The sequence below is a fragment of the Periplaneta americana genome, chromosome 14, assembly GCF_040183065.1.
Source record: "Periplaneta americana isolate PAMFEO1 chromosome 14, P.americana_PAMFEO1_priV1, whole genome shotgun sequence".
Lineage (NCBI taxonomy): Eukaryota > Metazoa > Arthropoda > Insecta > Blattodea > Blattidae > Periplaneta > Periplaneta americana.
This window is the reverse complement of record NC_091130.1, coordinates 13,634,392-13,644,391: the sequence shown is the minus strand read 5'-3', so window position 1 is coordinate 13,644,391 and position 10,000 is coordinate 13,634,392. Positions and strand designations below refer to the sequence as shown.

At 33.5% G+C, this 10,000-nt stretch overlaps 2 protein-coding genes across 3 annotated transcripts in view; one reads left to right on the top strand and one right to left on the bottom strand.

Moving 5' to 3' along the window:
• Positions 1-7,995, top strand: part of LOC138713156 (uncharacterized) — a 21,752-nt gene extending 13,757 nt beyond the window's left edge. Inside the window, exons 3-4 of the mRNA XM_069844996.1 lie at positions 4,731-4,876; positions 7,496-7,995. Coding sequence (XP_069701097.1) covers positions 4,731-4,876; positions 7,496-7,657 — 308 coding nt within the window. The 3' untranslated portion in view covers positions 7,658-7,995. The remainder of the gene's footprint in view (positions 1-4,730; positions 4,877-7,495) is intronic.
• Positions 1-10,000, bottom strand: part of LOC138713166 (medium-chain specific acyl-CoA dehydrogenase, mitochondrial-like) — a 632,224-nt gene that overhangs the window by 336,994 nt on the left and 285,230 nt on the right. The window lies entirely within an intron of this gene.

The window sequence follows — 10,000 nt, the reverse complement described above, 5'->3', positions numbered from 1 at the left end:
AAAAATCTGAAAGTTAGAATTTATAAAACAGTTATATTACCGGTTCTTCTGTATGGTTGTGAAACTTGGACTCTCACTCTGAGAGAGGAACATAGGTTCAGAGTGTTTGAGAATAAGGTGCTAAGGAAAATATTTGGGGCTAAGCGGGATGAAGTTACAGGAGAATGGAGAAAGTTACACAACACAGAACTGCACGCATTGTATTCTTCACCTGACATAATTAGGAACATTAAATCCAGACGTTTGAGATGGGCAGGGCATGTAGCACGTATGGGCGAATCCAGAAATGCATGTAGAGTGTTAGTTGGGAGACCGGAGGGAAGAAGACCTTTGGGGAGGCCGAGACGTAGGTGGGAGGATCATGTTAAAATGGATTTGAGGGAGGTGGGATATGATGGTAGAGACTGGATTAATCTTGCACAGGATAGGGACCGCTGGCGGGCTTATGTGAGGGCGGCAATGAACCTTCGGGTTCCTTAAAAGCCATTTGTAAGTAAGTAAGTAAGTAAGTAAAATAAGGAAAATGTACATATAAACTAATTCCATAACACTACAGATTCCTAATCTGTCTTAAAAAGTGTAAATGATTAGCTTGAGAAGTTGACGAGACACGGATCATGCCGAATTTAATAGCAGATTATGAAACAAATTCCTAATATTATACGTTACTGCATGAATTCCTCATTTTGACGAATGCAATAACTGTATAACATTATAAACGTGCTTCATTTTTTTTGTACGACAGCATTATAAAACAATTAATAAACAAATAACATCAGATTTGTAATGATGGATAGCTTGATATCATGGTTTGTGAAGAAAGAGGTTTCTATGATAACAATGATGTATTAAAATAATATGTTGTTGTTGTTGTTTTCTAATGCCAGGCGTTTGACAATAAAGTCATTTGACCTCTTGCACTCCAATATTTTTCAAAGATATTATCATGACCAGCCACTGAAGCACTGATTTTGAGGTGTTCCGAATCCATTTCTTGGTTTGAGTTGCACAATGGGCAGTTAGGGGACTGATATATTCCAATTCTATGCAGGTGTTTGGCCAAACAATCATGGCCTGTTGCCAACCTAAATGCAGCTACAGACGATTTTCGTGGTAAATCGAGAATTAACTGTGGATTATGATGGAGAGAGTTCCATTTTTTCCCTTGAGATTGTGTTATCAAATTTTGTTTGTTGAAGTCTAAGTATGTAGATTTAATAAATCTCTTCACAGAGCAATACGTAGATTTAGTAACAGGTCTGTAAGTAGCAGTGCTGCCCTTCTTTGCTAAAGCATCCACATTCTCGTTTCCCAGGATTCCACAATGGGATGGTATCCATTGGAATACAATTCTTTTATCGAGTGATATTAATTGAGAGAACATTTTAGTTATTTCTGCTGTTTGAGATGAAGGTGTGTGTTTAGAGACTATTGATAGAATAGCTGTTTTGTAGTCTGAAAATATAACTGCATTTTTAAATTTATTGATGTAGCATAGAAGATTCTTGAGACTTTCACTTATTGCAATGATTTCACCATCAAAACTTGTTGTTCCATATCCAAGAGATCTATAAAGTGAGAAGAGACAGCACGTAACACCTGCACCTGCACCTTGTTCTCTGGAGATCAAGGATGCGTCGGTGTATAAATGAAGCCAGTTTTGTGGAGGGTACCTAATATTAATTGTCTCTAAAGACAATTGTTTTAGTATTTCAGTGTTTACTTCTGATTTTAGTATTTCTTCTGTTAAATTTAGATTATATTCTATGTTTAATAGAGTTAAAGGGTTTGGTTTAATTTGTAAGTTTTCTTTTAAATTCGGGATATTGATTTTCTGTTTTAATTCTTGAACAATGGATATGAAACTTTTTTGGGTTTTCAATCTACAGAGAGGACTGTATGACTGTTTCCTGGTAATCTGAGAAGTTTTTCATATTGAATCAGTGCTTTTTCTTCTATTGTTATTTTGATGCTGTTAATATTAGTGAGGAATCTCATAGAATCTATTGGAGTTATTAAAATAATATTATAACATGGTAAATGCTTTCATAATGTTAGCTGTATGGCACAAGTTATGCCTTCATAATAGAAGTCATGACGTTTCTGTTGTCATGGTAATATTTTTTTTATATTTATTGGTACAATAATGTGGCATATTATGCACGATTTTCACTAACGATGGAACTGTTTATAATGCTGGAGTACAAAAAATAATCTTAACAACTTAACTGCGTTATTCTTAAATTATTCGCTTCAGTTTTACGACAAATATTTATTTTATTGGGTTATTTTACGACGCTGTATCAACATCGCAGGTTATCTAGCGTCTGAATGAAATGAAGGTGATAATGCCGGTGAAATGAGTCCGGGGTCCAGCACCGAAAGTTACCCAGCATTTGCTCGTATTGAGTTGAGGGAAAACCCCGGAAAAAACCTCAACCAGATAACTTGTCCCCAACCGGGATTCGAACCCGGGCCACCTGGTTTCACGGCAGACGCGCTGACCGTTACTCCACAGGTGTGGTACGACAAAATACTATCCTAACAACCACATAATTGTGATTGACGTAAATAATATGCTAACTCGATATTAAACACTTCAAAGTTCATTTGTAATTAACATAAAACGATATCAAAACAAGGCTATGAAAATGTCCACAAATGAAGCAAAGTTATGTGGTTTGCTCTGTAAGCACTCAGAAACATATGACAATCGCGCAGCTTTGAATACCAGAGGTTTGATGCTGGAAAATTTACTATGTCGTTGAAATAATGTATCCAGACACACAACCAGGTAGTAGCGTTTCAATACAAGAGGCTTCAAAAGACAAAGTGCTGCTTATTACGTCATAATATGGCGGCTATCAGGAACCGTGGCATTTATTACACACCTGTGTGTTTGTTCACCTGTCACTTCACCAACACGGGTGACAAACTGACCTCTCAGGCTCTCAAAGGCCCGGCCACAAAGAGCAGTTGCGTGTGTATTGGGAGGACAGAATCCGTTATGGGTGCCAACAAAACGTTGGGGTCCTGTCAAAGGTGCCGCATTGCAGTATGGATATCCCAATTTGATTAAGTTAGCTATTGTCTGAGATACATTGTCGTGCAAGAGGCCACGTGTTTGAAAACTATGGCCAAAATGCTGAGTCGTGATGTAATATAGAGTAATATCGGAACTATTTTTCTCATTGTAATGGGGGAAAGCCCTTAGACAAAGATATTAATATACAATTAAGACTGGAAGCCCTAGTTGAAACCAATACAACTATGAAATCTGCATCGGCATGGGGAACTATTAATAATGGAATTCCTCAAGGATCAATATTAGGTCCCCTACTTTTTCTAGTATTTATAAATGATCTTGCCCCCCTAATAAAAGATGTAGGTCATCCCATATTATTTGCAGATGACACAAGTATAGTAATTACAGCCAATAACTCCAACACATTCCAATCTTCAACAGAGGAAATTCTCTTCAAAATATCTGACTGGTTCTCAGTCAATAAATTGGTATTAAATTGTAACAAAACTAACACAATTCAATTTAAATCCTGTCCAAATTCAACGTCGCAAATTTCTAGCGCAATAATTAATAATAGATCCCTATTAGAAACAACAACAACCAAATTTCTTGGCTTAAAAATCGATAATGTGTTAAATTGGAAAAATCATATTAAAGAAATTACCCCCAAACTAAATTCAACTTGTTTTGCTATTAGATCTATGCAAAAGATAGTAAATATCAATACCTTAAAAACAATATATTTTGCATACTTCCACTCGGTAATGAGTTTTGGAAGAATATTCTGGGGAAATTCCACAGATAGTAACAATATATTTCTATTACAAAAAAGAGTAATTAGAATAATAGTAGGTGCCAAATCTAGGGAATCACGTAGGACAATTTAAAAATAAAACTACAAATAATGCCCATGGCTTGTCAGTATATCTTTTCATTAATAATCTTCTTCGTATGTAATCGTGAAAACTTCGTAACTAATTCAACAGTTCATAGCATAAATACACGTCAAAAAATGACTTTCATACTCCATCGGCAAGTCTATCGTGCTATCAAAAAGGAGTGCGTTATATGGCAGTAAAACTTTTTAATAGCCTCCGTATCGATATAAAAATTGAAACTCAAAACATAAAATTATTTAGGGCCAAATTAAAGAACTACCTAATTTCTCACGCCTTCTATTCTGTAGGTGAATTCATGACATTCAATAACACTTCATGAAATTGATACTAAAACTTTGTGTTGTACTAGTAGACTATACTGTAAATCTCGTCTGTATATATTTCATCTAGACTGTGACTATAAATTAAGATTTTATAATAGTATTAAGTTTTTTGACTTGTTCCATATTCTAGCTGTAAGCATGTATGAATACCATGGAATAAATTGAATACAATACAATACAATACAATACAAAGCGTCGTAAAATAACCTAAAAAATTAATGGTGGAGTTATTACGCGTAATTGAGGTTCGTTTTCCGACCAAAGTCATTAGTTCCAAAAATCCGCTGGTACCATTCATATTTCTAAGACTTTTGCTACCTAAATTCTTCACAGTAATTATTTGCTTCAGGTTATTTTGCAGCATGACAATATTCTGTCTAATTTGTGTTCAGAGGTACAGCAGAAAACAGGCGATGAAGTCAATTCATTTTTGTCGTTCAGTTTGCCAGTGTCTGATATCTATGTTTGTAATGTAACATCTAGTGAAGTTGCCGTTCCTGCAGTACCAGCTGGCCAAGGCGGTGGTCGTTGAGCTCGGAAATTCGCGGTTGAAGCCCTATATATCGAACGAGGACCTCGAGACTCCGTCTGGACTCAACATGTCCGAAGAAACTTTCAAGAGCGTGGAGGTAAGAAACTGTGTTCACAATTTGGTTTCTCACATCCACTTCTAACTCTTCCTTTTCTATTATTATTATTATTATTATTATTATTATTATTATTATAATTATTATTATACCGCGGAAATTGTACACTAAAACTTGAAATGTGAGCTAAAAATTGAAGTATATACAGTAGAAAATACACTCTAGGTTTATTTGGTTTAAAAATATGATATCTACTTCCTGGCTTTTAAGGAACCCGGAGGTTCATTGCCGCCTTCACATAAGCCCGCCATTGGTCCCTATCCTGAGCAAGATTAATCCATTCTCTATCATCATATCCCACCTCCCTCAAATCCATTTTAATATTATCTTCCCATCTACGTCTCGGCCTCCCTAAAGGTCTTTTTCCCTCCGGCCTCCCAACTAACACTCTATATGCATTTCTGGATTCGCCCATACGTGCTACATGTCCTGCCCATGTCAAACGTCTGGATTTAATGTTCCTAATTATGTCAGGTGAAGAATACAATGCGTGCAGTTCTGTGTTGTGTAACTTTCTCCATTCTCCTGTAACTTCATCCCTCTTAGACCCAAATATTTTCCTAAGCACCTTATTCTCAAACATCCTTAACCTATGTTCCTCTCTCAAAGTGAGAATCGAAGTTTCACAACCATAAAGAACAACCGGTAATATAACTCTTTTATAAATTCTAACCTTCAGATTTTTTGACAGCAGACTGAATGATAAAAGCTTCTCAACCGAATAATAACAGGCATTTCCCATATTTATTCTGTGTTTAATTTCTTCCCGAGTATCATTTATATTTGTTACTGTTGCTCCCAGGTATTTGAATTTTTCCGCCTCTTCAAAAGATAAATTTCCAATTTTTATATTTACATTTCGTGCAATATTCTGGTCGTGAGACATAATCATATACTTTGTCTTTTCGGGATTTACTTCCAAACCTATCTCTTTACTTGCTTCAAATAAAATTTCCGTGTTTTCCTTAATCGTTTGTGAATAATAATGTGACACATGCAAATAATTTAAAATAACAGTCATGTAACAATGGAGTAACAACTGTTGAAATATGCGCTAAAAACTGAAGTGTATGTAATAAAATTACACTCAAGTTTATTTGGTTTAATAATGTGATATACTAAAATAATTTAAAATAATAATTGTCATGCAATAATACTGTATCACTGTTGAAATATGCGCTAAAAGTTGAAGTACCCGTAGTAGAAAATACACTCGAGGTTTAATTATTGGTTTGAAAAAATGTGATATATAAAAATAATTTTAAGTAATACAGTACTTGTAATAAAGTCATAATTTTTATAAAATCAAATTTTTGATTTCCTTTAAATGTTTTAATTAATAATTTTACACACATATTTGAATTAATATCTTTTCAACTTTAAAATTGTTTTTTTTTTAATTTCTTCGGCTTTCTGAGTGGAACGTTTAACTCAATTTATTTTTCCAACAATTGTATAGTGGCAAAAAAAAAAAAAAAAACCGAACTGACCTTTGTAGCTGATTTCAGAGGCTTGTTCACGCCAGAGCACGATAGACTGGTAACTAAGACTTTCGTGGTTCGAATCCTGCCTGGGAAGGAAACTTTTTTTTGTTCCTTATTCAAATTTATTCCCAATACTTTTCGATTGCTGGTAAAATTCATGTTCTGGGAATAAGTTAATTAAGTAGTAAAATATCGCTACAATCGAGAAGTATTGGGAATAAATTTGAACAAGGAACAAAAAAAAAAAAAAAGATCTCTTCCAAGGCAGGATTCGAACCACGAAAGTCTTAGTTACCAGTCTATCGTGCTCTGGAGTGAACAAGGCTCTGAAATCAGCTACGAGGGTTGGTCTGGTTTTTTTTGCCACTACTGTGTACATTGCGTGTTGCACGCTCCTTCTGATATACAAAAATAGTGTAGACTTAAAACAATGATAAGGGAAATTTTTACCAAACCTGCAACATATTCATAAATATAATATGTTGCATTAGCTAAGCTAAAGACATTTAATTTTTTATTATCTAAAAAATGACTTCGAAGATTGAGAAATATTTTACACAATGTGGTTCAGTATAAAATACCCGATTACCTCTAAAAATATTTGCACTTATATCTCTAACACCTGTATAAGCTTTTTCACTGATTTAGTATGTAGAACGTCTCTAATTTTGTACGGGCATTTCACAAACACCCTATATAGTCAAAGTTGTATACATCGGAAAAGATCGCCAGGTCGAGTAAAGTACACGAAGAAAACTGCTCTATCGGTACACTTTTAACAATAAATCGACCCTCCCAAGTACTAACATTGTAACTCACTTTTTTATATTTTTCAGGAGATGAAAATGAAGTTTTAAAATGATCGTGTAAATTAGTGTATACAAAAATGTAGAGTAACAATAAGATTTTACATACAATTGGGAATGTTTAGAGCTATACAATGATAGTATTGGGAGAAAAAGAAACAATTTAAGACCATATTAACTAGGACAACTCAAAACCATAAAAAATTGAGTTACAATGTTAGTATTTGGGAGGATCGAAATCTTTCATAATCAATCATAGATAGGCGTACTGACAGTGAAGGTTCTCTAACCCAACAATTTTATTGTTTCAGGCACTCACTCCACCTGAAGGCTTCAGCGGTCATTTGTACGAGTTGGTGGAGAAAACGTACGAACTTAACGTGCTAGAAATCACCGCCATGGCGCGTACGGGTCAAACATGCAAATGGAGTGAATGTCACGACATCGGGGATGTTGGCGGCAACTGTTGCTAGGCAACGGGAATTCGTCAACAGCTATAATAAAATATTATTATACATCTTACTTCCCATATTAACACTGTTACATTGAATCATATTTTGTAACTTATTAGTAACATTTTTAGTTTATTTGCTAGTAGTTAGTTTGTCTGCAACGTGGTCTTTTATACGAACGGTAGGCCTACTCTTAGTACCTGAGATAGTCTCGTACATGTAACATACTTAGTTTCACTTTGTAAACTAATATTCTAGAGCTTCAAGGGAAAATCTGGGTTAATTAATATTAGTTTTGTTTTTGTTTATAAACTAATGTTTTTATACTAATTTTCAAATAAATAAATCAATAACGAAAATGTGTAGTTATTAAGTTCAAATATTTTGTTGTAATTACACGATACAGCTTCAAGTTTCATGTTTTATCATAAATATTACACTCTTACTACGTCATACTACTTTTGACCAATAAAACGGTACGAAAGGACGTATTTTAATCAATCATGGCTGCTTATCGCACAATTTTATCGCGTCCCTAGCATTTGTTTAATTTTATCGCTTCCCTAGCATTAGTTTCTTTGTTTGCCAACATTTCAAACTGCACTGGTCTGGACGTCAAAAAAAAAAAAAAAAAAAAATTACAAACCACTCCAGTCGATGCACAGCAGTTTCAAATATGACTCGCATTGGCATTCAAGAACAAGAATTAATAAAGATCACTGGTTATAGCTATGCATCTTTCCTGAAGCCCTATTTACAAATAAATGAAGAGCATCATTCGGAAATCCTGAATAAGTTGAGAAATAAACCATGTACGTCAACGAGTTCACTTCTTTTACGCACACGTCCAATATAACATCAACTGAACCACCAACCACTAAAACATTCAAATTTGAAAATTGTACTTTCAGTAATTGTTTCTTTTAAAATCATTCATGTTTATTTTTTATTTCATCATCGTTAATTAAAACGTTTCTTGTTTATTTCATCATCCCTAATTAAAACTTTTCTAACTCTTGTTTATATTATTTAGGTTATGTTATAGATTCTGCTATATGATATTGTGGATAGTCACGTATCAGAGATTGTTTAATACTAAGATTTATTGAAAATCATCTGTCAAGTGACGTTGATTATTGGGATCCGGATGATTGAAGTGGAATGCAAATGTTTTAATAAAAATGAAACTGAATCAACAAAGCCTTCTTGACTAGTAACCGTCCACAGAGTTCAATGAAGATTCCATAGTTGGCACAATTGATAACAAGAAAATAGCTAATCATAAAACACTACTGCCATCTTGCGTAATGTTGATGGTACAATAATACATTTGAAGACAGTTGTATTTTCGTAAGTCAATTAATATTTTATTGTATTGGAGTACTTTGTTACTTCTAATCTTTATATGCTTTCTTCTAATCGTATAATAGTCAATTAAATCCCACTCGAGTTTTGATTTTCTCTAGATAAATCAAAACCTCTAGTGAGATTACTGTTGATATTCTCATTGCAGAAATTCGTAAGTAAAATGTCAGGTAAATTTTATTACAAGAAATCATCATAACAAGTGAAAAGTAATTCCTTAAAGTTCAATTAATGCATAAATAAACATATTCAAAAATAATATATAATTAAAGGTATTAAGCAAAATAAACAAAAGAATCTAAGCGAGAAACAAAAGAAACTAAGCGAAAAACAAAAGAAACTAAGCGAAAAACAAAAGAAGCTAAGCAAAAAAGAAAAGATGCTAAGCAAAAAAGAAAAGATGCTAAGCAAAAAAGAAACTTAGCGAAAAACAAAAGAAACTAAGCGAAAAACAAAAGAAACTAAGCGAAAAACAAAAGAAACTTAGCGAAAAACAAAAGAAACTTAGCGAAAAACAAAAGAAACTTAGCGAAAAATAAAAGAAACTTAGCGAAAACAAAAGAAACTAAGCGAATATCAAAAGAAACTAAGCGGAAACCAAAAGAAACTAAGCGAAAAACATTAGAAACTAAACGAAAAACATAAGAAACTAAGCGAAAAACATAAGAAACTAAGCGAAAAACAAAACCTTAGCGAGAAACAAAAGAAACTAAGCAAGAAACAAAAGAAACTAAGTGAAAATAAAAAGAAGCTAAGCAAAAAACAAAGGAAGCTAAGCAAAAAAAAACAAAAGAAACTTAGCGAAAACAAAAGAAGCTAAGCAAAAAACAAAACAAGCTTAAGCAAAAACAAAAGAAACTAAGCGAAAATCAAAAGAAACTAAGCAACACAAAGTAAACTAAGCAAAATAAAGAAGAAACAAAATAAACAAAATACGCAAAGCAAAGCAAACAAAAAGAAATCATGCAAAAAAAAACAAACGAAATAATTAAAACTAAA